This window comes from Balaenoptera ricei, chromosome 12 (assembly GCF_028023285.1).
Source record: "Balaenoptera ricei isolate mBalRic1 chromosome 12, mBalRic1.hap2, whole genome shotgun sequence".
Classification (NCBI taxonomy): Eukaryota; Metazoa; Chordata; class Mammalia; order Artiodactyla; family Balaenopteridae; genus Balaenoptera; species Balaenoptera ricei.
This window is the reverse complement of record NC_082650.1, coordinates 70,070,443-70,087,676: the sequence shown is the minus strand read 5'-3', so window position 1 is coordinate 70,087,676 and position 17,234 is coordinate 70,070,443. Positions and strand designations below refer to the sequence as shown.

Here is a 17,234-nt window from a genome sequence, read left to right as displayed (position 1 = left end):
CTTTCTCTAGTTGCGGTGAGCAGGGGCTGCTCTTCGTTGTGGTGCGCGGGCTTCTCATTGCAGTGGCTTGTTGCGGAGCACGGGCTCTAGGCGCACGGGCTTCAGTAGTTGTGGCACGCGGGCTCAGTAGTTGTGGCTCACAGGCTCTAGAGCGCAGGCTCAGTAGTTGTGGCGCACGGGTTCAGTTGCTCCGCGGCATGTGGGATCTTCCCGGACCAGGGATCGAACCCGTGTCCTCTGCGTTAGCAGGCGGATTCTTAACCACTGCGCCACCAGGGAAGTCCTATATGGTATTTCTAATGAGAAACTACTTTTATGATCTTATTGGATCTTCAAGGCAATCCTGTGAGACTTGGAATTGAAGTAAATAACCCTATTTTTTATAAATTTTATTTATTTATTTATTTATTTTTAGCTGTGTTGGGTCTCCGTTGCAGTGCATGGGCTTCTCATCGCGGTGGCTTCTGTTGTTGCGGAGCACGGGCTCTAGGTGCGCAGGCTTCCGTAGTTGCAGCACGCGGGCTCGGTAGTTGTGGCTCATGGGCTCTAGAGTACAGGCTCGGTAGTTGTGGCTCACGGACTTAGTTGCTCCGCGGCATGTGGGATCTTCCCAGGCCAGGGATCGAACCCGTGTCCCCTGCGTTGGCAGGCGGATTCTCAACCAGTGTGCCACCAGGGAAGCCCTAAATAACCCTATTAAAAAACCCCGTGACATGCTTTTCCCCATGGTACATTTTTTACAATATAAATTAATTTGGTTTCTTCTGTATGTTAACTTGCTTAATAGTTACGGCTACATTTGCCTAAAGCTGTATTGTGTGATAATCTACTAATAATAATTCCTACTTTGATACTCTTTTTTTTCCCCCATTTGAAACTAAGATTTCCAGATCCTAAGACTTTTCTTAATGCTAACACTGAACTGATTAACATGCTGAAAAAATGCACAATACAGAATAGTGACAGAAAAGCTGTGCTTTTTTGGAACGCAGACTTGTGACTACTTTTACCATCAAAAGTAAGAAAGAAGAACTTAAACAGTAAGATAGTTCAAATACTTCAGTACTATGAAAGTAGAACTGCATACAGCTAGAATACTGAAAAGCAATAGCTAATAGGAGGGAACAAGCAAAATTATCAGCTACGATACAGAGGGCTCTGACCTACAATAGCCCTCAGGGATATTGATGTTTTACTCTGTGGAAGTCATTTATGTTCATATTGGTAATGCTAAGAATAAATCATGTTCAATAAGTTTGAGTTAAGACTGTGGGGAAAGAATGTAATATTTTTTTAATGATGTCCATTAAAAATATCTTACCTATTTGTAAGAAAAGTTTTCTAAAGCTTAGCTGTTATGGTGGGGTGACATAGTGTCTGTTAGAAATGTACATAAATAGAATAAGTTACTTTGAAAATTAGTGAGCTTCATGTTACTGAACTCTTAAAGCATAGTCTAGATGTCTGACTGTGAGGAAGACTGTAGGTACGGCTCAAACTTTGGGCGAGAGGATGAATAGCATCTAATGCCTTTTCTAACACTTGATTTTGTATAACCTTAGAGGGAAGCACTTGATCTCTCTGGACCACTATGTTCTTATTGCTAAAATGAGAGGATCTATTAATAGATTGATTTCAGAGCTAGAATGTCTGGGAAATAACTATTTCTGTGTTACTGTAACAGAAGAAAATGAGTGACCTAAAAATTTTTATTATTTAGTATGATCTTCCTTAGCAGTGTCTTATAAAGTAGGCCTTAAAATAAAGGTGGTCTTATTTTAAACTATGGTGTATTGAAATATATTTGCTAAAGACATTCCACTTTTGCATCTTCCTTTGAAAACTAGTCAGCATCTACATGAATTTCCACTAATACTCATTTTTGGAATCGCCACGTCTCCTATTGTCGTCCATCGGTTGCTTCCTCATGCAGTATCATCTCTATTGTGTATAGAACTATTCCAGTCTTTGTCTTGCAAGGAGCACCTGACTACAGTACTTGATAAGGTAAAAAGAAAAAATTTTACCAGTGAAATAGGATGAAAAGAAAACTGCCATGGACAGTTTATAAATATAAATGTTAGTGATAAATTTCTCAGTATGATATTGTATATATTCCTTCACATATTTTACTATTTTTATTTAATCATTTTCTCATGTATAGTATTGCCTCTTCACTTAAAATATAAGCTTTATGAAAAGAACGATCATATCTTTCTATATCTACCTACCTATTTATCTATCAACCAGTCATTACTCAATAGAAACTTAAAGGTTTTTAAGATAAATTTTTACAGAATTTAATGACTTCCTAGTAACAATAACAATGTTTTCACACTTACATTTTATATTAAATGATTTGAAGTTTTTCATGGACTCTTTCCTGTCATGCTGCTCATGACAAAAAGTAAATACCAACGCCTTCCCAGACCTTACCTCTATGTTTCTATGTAAGTGGAAATACTGTTCTTTAGTATTGACCTTCCGTGAACTGTTGCTAAACTCACCTCCTTGAAGATGTCCTTTGTGCTGCTGTGTAAGCTAAACTAACGACCACCTTCCACTTATTTAGTAACCACTTCTGCATTTTTTTCCCTTAAAGGTGGTAGCCACTGACTTTAGGGAAATTTTTTCCAGCTACAGTACTTAAAGTTGCTAGGTTGTTTCCAAATTCCGTTGGCCTTCTATCACTCTGTTTCTGTTTGAAAAGCCTAGTATGACTTTTTGTTTTCAGATGTAAAATCTTCAGTGTAGGCCATTGAAAATTAGCTGAATAATGCAAATTCACCTATTTAATATTTTTTAAATAGACACCTGTTAATTTGGGTTTCTCATTCAACAGTACATAATGTGTTGTTACTCTTCGTTAATGTGCATCAATATGGATGAAAAAGAAATCTAATAACAAGAATTGTCAAAGCCTACGGCTTCTTCAGTGGCTTCTGTTGGGAGAAAAGCGTTTGTATAGATGATATTTTTTAATAGAATTTTTTAAAATTAGGAATTGAATGAAGGATGATGGACATCTGTGATTCTGAAGATATAGTATGAATAGCTTCTTTTGTTGTTGTTACTGTTGTATAAGTTTATTTAAAATTTTGGTTGATATCTGACCTAAAAAAAATCTAGCTACTAGTATAGCTTTCATAGGTACTGTGTTTTGGTATCATTCGTTGCCTCATTATTTATGCTTGATGTTTATGAAGAGGGACGACTAACCAGGAATATGTCCTGCCTCCCTTTTCTCTTTCAGCTACTTCTTACAACTCAATTTCCATTTAAACTAAGTGAAAAAGTGTTGCAGGTTCTGACCAACATCTTTTTGTATCATGATTTCTCAATCCAAAACTTTATAAAAGGACTTCAGGTAAGAAGACACTAATGGGTTTGAAAATTCACAAGCTGATTCTAAATAATTTGCATGTTATTTCAGACTGACTTTTTAGTGTGATAATTGGGCATTTTAAATGGCAAAATCTGAATAAGTAAGTTCAAGTTATATTATTCTAGATTCTATGATTCCTTTGTTACCTTGCAGCAAAATGTAGAGAATACGTTAATTAGAACATCAAAAATGGAAAAAGACCTCTCCATTCCAGTGATTCTTAACCATTTGGGGGTGAGGAGGAAGGGACCTTTATTTTTGAGAATCTGATGAATGCTAATGGGCTTTCTACCTAGGAAATGCTATATATAAGGGGTCAGCAAACTTTTTCTCTAAAGGGCTAGATATTAAATATTTTTGGCTTTGCATGCTACATGTGGTCTCTGTTGAATGTCTTGTTATTTTTTTAAAATAACCCTCTATAAAGGTATAAAAATAATTTGTAGTTCCTGGGCCATACAAAAATAGGCTATGGGCTCTAGTTTGCTGTGCCCTGCACATATGTGTGTGTGTTCATTTATATTTATTCCTATATATTGTGAATGAATTTTCGCTAAAGTTTCATAAATTTCAAGAGGAAAATTCATAAACTTAGCTTCATAACACCTAATCTAAAAAAGGACTCCATTCTCCAGTTGTTTCAAAGTTGATAGTATTTCCTTCTTTCGGCAACAACCTAAAATACCGTAGCAAAGTATAGTCGTGAACACATGCCGGTTTTCAGGTTCATGAAAACCTATGTATTAGTAACCTTCAGTACAAAAGTGCAATATGATAATACCTCATGTTTGTGTAGTGCCTTGAAGATTATAAATTATTTCTCATACGTGTTCTTCCTCTACATTAAAAACTATAGTATTTTATTACATAAGAGTATTAGCTCTTATGGCTAATATGTGTCGTTTTTTTCAACTTAGACTTTTTAAAAAGAGTATTTTAAAGCAAGAAAATATTATTTACCTTAGCAATATGTGAAATTAAATGAAATTGAGATGTAACTTTCTAATTTATTTCTCATTCATTTCATTTTACTCATCTTATTTGCTCATGAGTGTTTATCACGGGTCTACTGTAAGTCAAGCACTAAGCTGAGCCCTGGAGATACAGAGGACAAAGAAATCTCTGTCTTCAAATTGCTTATTTAGTGAAGCAGGCAGAAGAGTAGAATGGCCGTTACAGTTCTGAGTAGTCAGTGCTGTTAAAGAAACATGCCCGGGGTTCCATAGGAGAACAGAAGTGTATCCTAAGGAACAGGAGCTAGCTGGGTCAAAATTGGAAAGGCCACAGTAGAGGGAGAGAGCTCTGTTAGAGGGCTACTGCAGTTACCTAGATAAGATACAACAAGGGCGAAACAGGTAGTGATAGTGGGACTAGGGAGAAGGAAACAGATTTGAAGATGAGATAGAATCTTGGTACTCGGTGGATGATAGGGTGTGTAAGAGAGGAGCATCTTACAGACACACAGGTTCTAGCTTGGCAGATAGTTTGGAGGTTGGTACCCTTTATTAAGTGTACATGTTAAAATAAAGAGCCAGTTTGTCAGAAAAGGATGAGTTTCTTTTTATGTATGGTAAATTTAGGGCATGTGGGATATAAAGATTTGGTACCCAGGAGAAAGATCTGGACTAGAAATATTTAGGATTTATCATTAAAAGGTGGTGGTTGAAGCTGTGTAATGAGGATGAAGTCACCTAGAGGAGTGAGGAAAGGACCAAGAGTAGAGCCCTAAGGCAAGCTGACTGTATGAGTGAGCAATAGAAAAGGAGACTAAAAACAATAAGGAAAACCAACAGAAGGGAGAGATCACTGAAGTTAAGGGAAAAGAAAATATAAACTGTAGGCTCAAATACCATTGAGAAAGTCAGTGAAGAAAAGCATATTAACCAGATTACTTAATCTTTCTGTTTCTCAGTTTTCTCATCTGTAAAATGAAGGGATCTGATTAGATGACTTTAGGTTCCTGATAATTTTTTTATGCTAGGCATTTTACTAAGTATTAACATTGCTTCATTAATATGTATTATTCTCAGTTTTGCACTTGGAGAAACAGAGGCTTAGGTTAAGTAGCTTGGCCAAGGTCACACAGCTAATGAGTGGCAGAGTCTTTAGACCCCATTTGTCTAGTTTTCCTAATCATCAGTGGGAAATATGTGTAAGTTTTTACTTCTGTAGAAGATGCAGTAGGGCATATAATCATTCGGTATATGTTTGAGTCCTTCCCTTATTAGGTGGATGTGTTAACCAACTTGTTAATTGACCCAAATATTGGGAACACACTTGGACCAAATAGTTAGGTATTACTGGGTTCTTGTCCTATCTATAGCTCTACTGTAACTCATGTGACTTAGTCCCATTCCTCCTCCCCAGCAAGTCAGTTATCGTGTTTGGTTTTTACTTTTCTCATGTTTAAAAAGTAGTGTTAACATTGGAATAAATATTATCACATTAATATAATTGGAAATATATAAGTAAGAAATAAGATCATGTTGATATGTGCAAAAATACTTTAGCACTTGGCATGAACAGTTGCTTTCTATTTTGTACTTGTTTCTAAGTTAGGCTGGCCCTTTGCCTTATAGCCTTATTTTGGAGGATGGACTATTTTGGACTATTTTGGAGGATTTCCTCTTGCCTTGGATATCTGGTCTTCAGCTCTACAGGTTCAGAAATTCATTATCAGTTTACCCAGGAAGGATCAAGCTCAAATACCTTAAGACTGATATATAAGCTAGCATATTAATTTATTATTTGTGATGTGGAATGCTATTTTCCAGGGACCAGGATGTGTTTTGTCCACTATCTAGGGAACTGCCTCTTTGGTACAAGGTATCTGGAAAAACCAAACTGGTCATGAGAAGCTTGCTTAGATTCAGAGCTTTTAACATGTGGATAGTCTTGTAAAATATGTCTTATAAGTTATGGTAGGATCTGGAAAATCAATCACCCTTGTACTGCAGAGACCACAGCATTCTAGACTGGAATACATGTATCTACCAGATACTGTACCATCTTTTCCTCCATGAAATAAAACTGAATTTAAAAAGATACATTTTCTTTGGACGTCCCCCTTTTTTCATATTGTTTTTTATGAGTAGGCAAAATTTCTGCTATTGTAGCATTTTTATTTATTTAGCAGACCAGTTTTTACACTGATTCTAGATTGGTATTTTCTTATGAGTATTTGAACATCCGTTAGGCTATTAGGTCACACCGCAGTCACATCCCCACGACATTTACTGTTACTGTAAGTGAGTTGCTCCTGCAGATAGCTAAGTTATTTATATTAGTTTCTTTTAGTTTCTACTTCAGACATTACAATTTTCTGACCTTGTTGACAAAATTGGAGTCTTAAAATATTCAAAGTATATAGCCATTTGTGCATTATTTGCATTGCTATTGTGACATTATTAAATATATTAGTGCCATAAATATTTTTGCTGTTTTAAAAAAAAAACCTTAAAATTGAGCAAACATAGGGCAAAGGAGTTACTGTCAAAATACAGCAAATATATTTAATTTTTTTTTTTTTAATATATTTAATTTTAACATTTCTTACAGCTTTCTCTATTAGAACATTTCTATTCCCAGCCCCTCAGTGTTCTGTGCTGTAATCTCCCAGAAGCCAAGAGAAGAATAAATTTTTTATCAGATAATCAATGTGAAAACATCCGACGTCTTCCATCGTTTAGGAGGTAAAAAGAGAAGTACATATTTAACACATCTTATAAAAGAGTTTGGGGCAAAATAAGGGATCTCAGACCCAGTTATTTTTGAAGTGGGTAGAGGGAAAAATAACTTCTTTGTTTAGAGCAAAATAAAACACTTTTGTTTTTAATTGAGACATTTCTTTGTTGGATCTGAACACTTGGCATAAAGAAAAATATTTTTACAAGGGGACATAATTTGCAGGTTCTCCAGAGTTACGTTTTATAAATAACATTTCCTATTTCTGGAGTTTATGGCTTTTGTTTATTATTAGACCCCTAGACTGTGAAATGCAGCTGATTTAAGGAGTTAAAAATTACCGTAAACCATGACTGTCATCTTGAACTTACGTTTGAGAAGAAATAAAAGAATGTGGCCACCAATCTACGTAGTTCTTTTTTTCCATATACTATTCAAATATTTAGAATTCTAATTTTCTCTTTTTGTGTATGGGATGGTAAAAATTTTAGGTACGTGGAAAAGCAAGCTTCAGAAAAGCAAGTTGCACTGTTGACCAATGAGAGATTTTTGAAGGTAAGAATATGGATATATTTGTTTCAGTGTTATTCTCTTTTTTTTCTTCATGGAAAAGAACACGCACATAAAATTTATTGAGTTAACTTTATTTAAAAAAATTTGTACATCCTAATATGCTTTGCACAATGAAGTATTGGATCTTGATAATTGTATAGGAATGTGACTATTAAAGGTGACACAAAACTTCAGTTCTAAAAGGAAGACTTTTTTTTTAATCAAGTAATAAAACTGGAACATGAGGTTTCTCCTGTGGTCTGTTTTGAAAACACTTGCAGATTTCAGCTTTCTTTCCACACAGCAGTTTTGGAATCTGTAGGCGGTCTCATTTTAGTGTTCTTGTAAAGGCTGTCATAAATAAAAACACATAGAAGCCATGCAGCTTAGAGACCCACTGCTAAGTGGGTATTGATTTGATTTGAAAAAAATGTCATTACATATTGATAATATAGTGCCAGGAAAGAAGTAATGAGCTTAGAAAATGATGAGTTAGCCATACAACATAGGGAATATCAAAAGAGGGAGTTTTTTTTCTTTCTAAAATAAATAATACTTGGACATGATACATGATTCAAAAGGCAAAGTTAATATACAGTGAAAAGACTCCGTTCCACCTTTGTTCTCCAACTACCCACTTACCCTCCCTGGATTCAGCCAGTGTTACTAGTTTCTTACGTATTATTCTAGAGATATTCTCCACATATACAAGTAATTATATGTATTTTGGGGATTTACTCCTCTATCTTACAGAAGGTAAGTATATATACTATTCTGTACCTTGTTTTGTTTTGCACTTAATCTTGGAAATCATTTTATATCAGTACTAAAGAGTGGCATTGTATTATTATTTTTTTAGATTACCTTTTTTTGTTGTGGTATAGTTGATATACAATATTGTATAAGTTTCAGGTGTACACCATACAGTGATTCACAATTTTTAAAGGCTATACTCCGTTTATAGTTATTATAAAATATTGGCCGTATTCCCTGTGTTGTACAATATATCCTTGTAGCTTATTTATTTTATACATAGTAGTTTGTACCTCTTAATCCCCTACCCCTGTCCTGCCCCTACCCCCTACCCTTACCCTACTGGTAACCGTATCTGTGAGTCTGTTTCTTTTTTGTTATATTCACGAGTTTGTTTTATTTTTTAGATTCTACATGTAAGTGATATCATACAGTATTTGTCTTTGTCAGACATATTTCACTCAGCATAATACCCTCCAAGTCGATCCATGTTGTTGCAAATGGTAAAATTTCATTCTTTCTTATGGCTGATTAGTATTCCCACTGTATATATATTCACCACATCTTCTTTATCCAGTCATCTGTTGATGGACACTTAGGTGCCAATATATTGGCAATTGTAAATAATGCTGCTATGAACATTGGGTGCATGTATCTTTTCAAATTAGTGTTTTTGGGTTTTTCCGATATATATCCAGGAGTGGAATTGCTGGGTCATCTGGTAGTTCTATTTTTAGTTTTTTGAGAACCCTCCATACTGCTTTCCACAGTGGCTGAACCAATTTACATTCCCGCCAACAGTGTACGAGAGGGTTAGCTTTTCTCCACATCCTTGCCAACATTTGTTTTTTGTGTTCTTTTTGATGATAGACGTTCTGATAGGTGTGAGGTGATATCTCATTGTGGTTTTGTTTTTCATTTTCTGGATGATTAGCAATGTTGAGCGTCTTTGCATGTACCTGTTGGCTACCTGCATTTCCTCTTTGGAAAAATGTCTATTCAGTTCTGCCCATTTTTTAAGTTGTTTGTTTTTTGAAGTTGAGTTATGTGAGCTGTTTATATATGCTGGATATTAAACCCTTATCAATAATATAATTTGCAAATATTTACTCCCATTCAGTAAGTTGTCTTTTTATTTTGTTGATGGTTTCCTTTGCTGTGCAAAAGATTTTAAGTTTAATTAGGTCCCATTTGTTTATTTTTGCTTTTGTTTCCTTTGCCTTAGGAGACAGATCCAAACAAATATTGCTGTGAATTGTCAGAGTGTTCTGCCTACGTTTTCTTCTAGGCGTTTTATGGGTTTCAGTCTTACATTTAGGTCTTTAATCCATTTTGAGTTCATTTTTGTATGTGGTGTTATAGAATGTTCTAATTTTATTCTTTTACATGTAGTTGTAAGAGTGGCATCATATTTTATTGAATGAATTTACCTTCATTTATTTAATAAGTCCCTTACAATTAGAATGCATAATGTCACACTTATTTTCATACTCTTTATAACTTTTTAAGGAAAAAGTTATTAGAAAATTGTAATAAAATTAAGATGAGATTGAAGTTAAGCCCTAGTGCTCTGTGGGTTTTACTGATACAAACTATTTTCAAATTTTGAATAAAAGAGTATTAGTTCCTAGTGGGCATGTGTTCTATATAGGTAAATACTAATTTACCTCCTTTTTTTTCTTTTTAATAAATTGATTTATTTTTGGCTGCGTTGGGTCTTCATTGCTGCACGCAATGAATTATGACATACATAATTACAGTGGGGAATGGCTTTTTTTAAACGTTATTTCTGAGGCAGAATCCACACTGAGCCATAATATGTAATCACTTCTAGATTGGGTTTAATAATCATTTTAATAATCTTTGTAATCTTTTCAGAGCAGTATAGGAAGTCTTCAAACCCTAATATAGGTTATTTCAGTAGAGAAGAAACTTAAGAACCAGTGGGAAAGGATGTGTACATGTTTATTGAGTTTTTCAAGATTAGGTAGATTAGCTCTGTGCTGAGTCAGCTAGTTGCCAAGTGCATTTCCTGCTAGAACTTTCTGTCAAGAGTATTTTCAGAAGCCAGGAATAGATTTTTTTAAAAATTATTTTATTTATTTATTTTTGGCTGTGTTGGGTCTTCATTGCTGCGCATGCTTTCTCTAGTTGCGGTGAGTGGGGGCTACTCTTCGTTGGGTGCATGGGCTTCTCATTGTGGTGGCTTCTCTTGTCACAGAGCATGGGCTCTAGGCACGCCGGCTTCAGTAGTTGTGGTGCGCGGGCTTCAGTAGTTGCGGCGCGCGGGCTCTAGAGCGCAGGCTCAGTAGTTGTGGCGCACGGGCTTAGTTGCTCCGTGTCATGTGGGATCTTCTTGGAACAGGGCTCGAACTCGTGTCCCCTGCATTGGCAGGTGGATTCTTAACCACTGTGCCACCAGGGAAGTCCTAAGGAGTAGATTTTTAAAGAGTACCTTTAACCGTTGAGATAACAAAGGGAGAGAATGTCTAGGCTGGTCTGTTACAGAAATAGCCTGACATTTAGCTTTGCTTTTCAGTAACTTTTTGTGTATTTTCTAAGCATTAATTTATACTGTGCTTGTACTTGTTGCACTTATCAGCCCTGTTTGTTATTATCCTTGCTGTATTCATTTTGGGATCGCATATTTAATCATTTAGAGGCATATTTTCTTGAGACTTACATAGTAAGAAATATGAAGGAGCACAAAGATTTGTACCCTTAACCTGAAAAAGTCGTCTGCAGGCTACCTGGTAAATTCAAAAGACAGAAGATATCTGTGAAAAAAATTAATCAGTATGTCTGTTGATTTTTCTGGTTTAGAGCAAAAGTATCTTTGACTATTTTATTCTTATAATGCTTTTCTTTTTCTCTTTTTATAGTTTTGTTTTAAAATACATGATAATTTTATGTGTATTTTTCTACAATAAAAAAAAATTTTAAAAACTCCATATGATAATAATATGCTACTGCATGACACAGGGGAAGATCCTGATCTTGACCTCAGAAATCTTGCGTTTGAACTCTAGCTGCTCATCAGTGATGTGTACTTAAGGAAATCACTTACCCTATTTAAGCCTCAATTTCCTTAGCTCTGAAATTGGATGATAATTTCTTAGTATGATTTCCTCATAGGATTAGTGATAATCAAAGTCTGTTCAGCAAGTGAGAGTGAGTTAAAAACAAATAGAACAATAAAACTTATAAATGTAAATCATATTGTTACTATATATTTTTCACTGATAAAAATTAAGATCAATATAAATATACTGTTATATATTCTATAACATACATACTATATATAATACTCTGTTATACAGTCATATAGATTATATAGTTATATAGACTTACCTACTGTTAGAATTGATCATTTTGTGCCCATTTTCTACATTCAGATTTCTAAGACATAGACCTCATAGTGTTATTGAGAGAAATTTATACTCTTTATATCAAGATTGTTTCTGCCCTAAAAGTCTGGTTTGCTTTCTACTCTGATAAACTAAATGAGTGATTCTCAGACCTTAGCATACATCAGAATCACTTGGAGGACTTGTTAAAACAGAGATATCTGGGCTCCATCCCCAGAGTTTCTGATTTTGTAGTCCTGTGCTGGGCCCTAGGAATTTGCATTTCTAGCAAGGTCCCAGATAATGCTGATGCTGCTGGTCTGGTGACCATTCTTTAAGAACCACTGAATTAGACTGACTCCCTAGAAGGAAACATTATTTATTGTTTCCCTTACCCTGTTTTCTTAAGTGTAGAAGTAAGCTACTAAATTCCAACCTAAACAAATGATTCATCTCAATTATCTTCTGACTGGAATCAAGATGTAAAAAAAAAAAAACCAAAAAAGACAAAAAAAAACTTCAACTCCCTTAAAATTATGGACCCTTAGTTTCATAGATACTGCTTCAAAATTGTGTACCAGCTTTGTATTTCGTAAACTTAAGGAATGAATTTTTTAAATGTACTTGTAAGTTTAAAAATTTAGCTAACCCAATCATGTACATTTGTAGAAGATTCACTAAGAAGTTCAAACTAAGATGGGACCTTAGAATCTTTACTCTTTCATCATACAGCTGATGAAAGAGTAAAGATTCTGTGCATTTTCTCATTTCTGAGTAGTCTGTCCTTGAACAGTTGTACAGTGCAGCTGGGTACAATGGCCAGAACATGTACTCTGATAATCAACAATCAAGTTCTTCTAAGTTTAAGCAGAATAAGCTTGCTCAAGCTCCTATTAATTCAAACTTCTGATAACTCAGTAGCTTTCAAAGCCTGTAATAGAAGTTTAACCAAATAATCTTTAAAGTTCCTTTTGGCTCTAGAATGCTAAGATTGTATTTACTTGTTCATTAAACAGATTAATAATATTTTTTTCTGACTGCTTAAATCATTTAGATTCCTCATTAACATTTCATTTTAGTGCGTAAGTTTAATTGAAATTAAATTTGGTAAAATATTATGGTAAACAGCTGTAGGTTTTAAGTGAAATAGGAATAGTGACTAGATATATTTTTACCATGTTTTTGCCTCATAGTATTGCTTTAGTAATCAAGCTTTCTTTTTTTTTAACTTAAATCTTTAATTTATGAAACTATATTTCATGAGAAATTGAGCTGTCAAAAGTGCCTTAAACAGGACTTTCAAATTCACCATAATTACAGAGATACAATTTTTACTCTTGGCTTGTGCCTGAAATTTTGTTTCAAGTCAGGTATCAAGGAGAGCTTTGAAGAAGATTTTGGCGTCATATCACATTTGCGTAACTGTTATCATTATCCTATAATAAAAAAACCCCTAGTTCTTGAAATACTGGAAAGATTTTTTTTTTGGCTGTGCCAGATCTTAGTTGCAGCATGCGGGATCTTTTAGTTGTGGCATGTGGGATCTAGTTCCCTGACCAGGGGTGAACCTGGCCCCCTGCATTGGGAGCGTGGAGTCTTAACCACTGGGCCACCAGGCAAGTCCCTGGAAAGATTTTTAATAGTGAAAAATTCTCTTCCTTTCCATGAGCAAATGTTTTGGGTGGGGGGGAGAATATTAACAGCTTTTCCCAATTAGTGGTTTTTATGCATTGTCCGAATACCATATCTAAGATTAGGCCCATTTTAATCTTGTGCTCTCTACACCGACCACATTCTATATTACTAGTAGTGATTTGCTATTCATGTTGGTCCTGTCTTGCCAAGAAATTGCATTATCCTCAGTATATTTAATGAGTGACTAGTTCCAAGTACTTCATCTAAGAAGATCAATTTATGTATTTTTATTCAAATCTTACTTAAAACTATGTGGCATGTTCTCAGCCCTTAAAGGGTTAAACTTCATGGTATGTAGAAAACTTAGATTCAGTCTCTTGCAGCTGACAGTTGAAGTTTTATTATTCTGACTTTTAATGTTTCATGCCACTATGCCTATGTGCCCAACTAGATTTTAACTCCATTGAGAATGGGAAGTAAGAGAACGTCTTAGAGTTGTATTATATTACTATTATGAAGATAATCTGATTCAGCATGCTGATTTTACAAGTGAGGAACTGCAGCCAAGAGAAAGGAAGTGAAATATCTGAAATCACAGAGCAAGTTAGTGGTAGGGCAAGGACTTCTGGTCACCATTTAGTTATGCTTATCATGAGCTTGTTGCAGACCTGCCTTTCACCTTTGCCCATGCCTCTTCTTTCTGTTTCTTTTGGCAGAACCAAAGGGCAGAAGGAAGGGGGAAATCTGTTAGAATAATAAAAGGAAAAGAGAAGGAAAAAAGAAAACCACTGCAAACAAACTACCAAACGTGATCAAACAAGCTAGGCATTATTAGCCTGGTAGTGTCTGAGGAATTGACACTTTAAATCCAAACCCTTCATCACGTGCTTCTGATGTAAATGCCGGGGTAGGAGTAAGGAGGACAAAAGCCTGAGACAGATGAGAGGACTGGCACTCACGCCACTCAAGAGCTGGGAGAAAATGGTGGTTTGCTGTTCTCTAGGTAGCTGCCATGTGATCGGGGAAACACTGTCAGCCAAAATTTCTCTCTAATGAGAAAAATAACACTTAGTTCTGTCAAGATGATAAATAAGAAAATGCTGTGTTCTTGGACAGCTGATGCGTTTTCATCCAAAAATTCAATGTTTGTTTTACCAGCTTTTAATGATCTGAAAGGAATAAATTGCAGAAATTTAGTCACTTTTACATACTTTCGTGTAATCTTCTTGAGATCACTCTTCACCCCATGCATACAATTCTAGACACGAAAGTGATAAATACTGTGGAAATAAGAAGAAAAATAAATGCAGAAACTAAGCATCATGGCAAATGTAATTCTACTCAAGTTTTCTTTACCTATATATATATTTAAGTTTTACACAGTCATTGGCTTCTCCAAAAAAAAGTAACTAGATCAGTAATGATAGAGGCCTTGTCATATAAGTAAACAATACATGAATGATTTTTGAATGAATGACAGAATTGATGTGATTGGAGATGGCTGATTTAAAAGGGTGTATTACACGTTGACTGGCAACTGACAGCTTGCTATAAATGTGATTTTTTAGGTCCATAGTGGTTTTTGTTTTTAATCTGAGGCAACATTTACAAATTGAGATATTTTACATCATAAATTCAGACTTTTGTCTTCTTTTGAAAAATTATTTAAGTCTGGCCCACACCCAGCAAGACAAAAGCGGTTGCTTTTATTTAGGAGAGAGACTGTGTTGGCCTCCATTCATTCATGCACTTCCTCATTCAACAAGTATTTTTTGAGTGACTGCTGTATGCCAGGTATTAATCTAGTAAAGGACTGAACAAAACAGTCAAAACCCTCTGCCTTCGTGGAGCTTATCTGTTACCAAGATGAGTAGGTAAAATATCTATGTTAGTGATAATTGCTAAGGTGAAAACAGTTAAAGAAAGGGAATATGGACGGTGTGCATGGGGAGTGGGATTGAAATTTTAAATAAGAGCCTCACCAAGAAGGTGACTTTTTAATAAAGAGGAAGTTGTAGAGCTTGCCATGCAGGAATCTGTAGGAAGAGAGTTCCAAGCAGAGCAACAGTAAGTGGAAAAGACCTGAGGTTGGAGCATGTCTGGAGCGTTTGAGGACGAGCAAGGAGGTTGTTTCTGCTCTGTTTTTCTTTTTTTTTTTTAATTTATTTATTTTTATTTTTTTTTTAATTTATGGCTGTGTTGGGTCTTCGTTTCTGTGCGAGGGCTTTCTCCAGTTGCGGAGAGCGGGGGCCACTCTTCATCGCGGTGCGCGGGCCTCTCACTATCGCGGCCTCTCTTGTTGCGGAGCACAGGCTCCAGACGCACAGGCTCAGTAGTTGTGGCTCATGGGCCTAGTTGCTCCGCGGCATGTGGGATCTTCCCAGACCAGGGCTCGAACCTGTGTCCCCTGCAATGGCAGGCAGATTCTCAACCACTGCGCCACCAGGGAAGCCCTGCTCTGTTTTTCTTACAGCACACTGTTCCTATATCTGTTTCAAAGATCAGTAGAGACCAAGAGGGCTTCATGTTTCAAGAACAGAAGAAAACATATCTCTTTGGGAAATAATAAATATTTCTAGACAGTGTATCTCTGTTGAAAAGGACCATCCTAAACACAATTATGAAATAAAACAGTGGCAGCTATGACTAGGGTACAGAAAGGATGCCGAGGAAAAGTTTAATGCATGGAAAACAGGAGTACTGTTTGAACAGGCTTTGCTTTTGCATGAGCATAGTGTGATGCTGCTGTAATGTGTTTATTAAGTGGGAAATTTTCTCATACATCAAAACCAGACTTAAGTTTATGAAAAAGTGTTCCTAAAGTGCATTAGGATTGTTGCCCTGCATAGATAAAGGCATTTGCAGATAGGTATCTCAGTAAGACAAAGAACTTAGAGAACAGGTTACGTGAAAAAGTTAAATTAGTCATTTGTGATGTTTTCTGCTGCAGCTGATAAGCACACAGATATAAATAACAGTGGAATCTTTCTTATATGGAGATTAGGTTCTAAAGTCAGCACATAAAGCAAAGATTTGGGATGGTCAAAATTACTCTTGAAAATCTCTTAGAAAGATATCACAGATCTTCTCTCAGTTAAGTCCCATGTAGCCGGTTTTATTTCCAGTGTTGGAACCAGAACCCCATTTCCTCACATGAAATAGTCTGCCATGTTATAGGAACAAAACCAAACAAAATGTTTTTTAAATGCTAGCATTCCACTTAGCACGGGGATGTGATCCACAGTGGGAAGTGTGAAGAGACCAAGACCATCTGGGAGAAAACATGTTCGTATCCCTCCTCTCACACTTATTACAGGGCATATAGTTCCTTGAGCGTGTAACATTGCCCATACCATGTCAAGTATTTCTTTTCTCTCCACATACAAGTAAATTCAGTGAAGATGGCATTCATTTCTACTGTATCACCTAGTTATATGTATTTACAGTTACTCCACAAAGCAAAAGTAATAGGTAGTGCATGAAGCAGCAAGAAGTATGATTATTATTCAATAATAGATTCCTTTTTCTCCAGAATATTGCCCCTGTTTAAAAGCTGTTTAATCACACATCAAGGCAAACAGTTAGTGGCTTTATGCAGTCTCTGTCATAGCTTACAGTGAAAGTAGAATTAAAGTATACCTTGCCAGTGGTGGTTAAAATACCCTTTGTTATGATAGGAGACCTAGATTTTTGTAATTCCAACTAACTCAGATACTGGTGGGAAAACATTTTGATACTAAAAGCTTTTCTTTCACTTGCCCTATGCTTTCAGGTAATGGTCCATAGATCGCTGACCAAGGAATTGATTTCTGAGTTAGAGTTTAGGAAAATATATCAGATTTGTTGGTTTATATATGTTGGATTTGCTTGAATTTATT

General features: G+C 35.7%; 1 protein-coding gene across 6 annotated transcripts in view; it reads left to right on the top strand.

The window, feature by feature from the left end:
- Positions 1-17,234, top strand: part of ORC3 (origin recognition complex subunit 3) — a 60,908-nt gene that overhangs the window by 14,255 nt on the left and 29,419 nt on the right. For 5 of the 6 annotated variants that reach the window (XM_059941676.1, XM_059941675.1, XM_059941674.1 and 2 more), the window contains exons 8-11: positions 1,848-2,007; positions 3,254-3,367; positions 6,944-7,077; positions 7,561-7,624. In XM_059941676.1, the coding sequence (XP_059797659.1) occupies positions 1,848-2,007; positions 3,254-3,367; positions 6,944-7,077; positions 7,561-7,624 (472 nt within the window). The remainder of the gene's footprint in view (positions 1-1,847; positions 2,008-3,253; positions 3,368-6,943; positions 7,078-7,560; positions 7,625-17,234) is intronic. The other variant, XM_059941677.1, reaches the window with a different exon arrangement.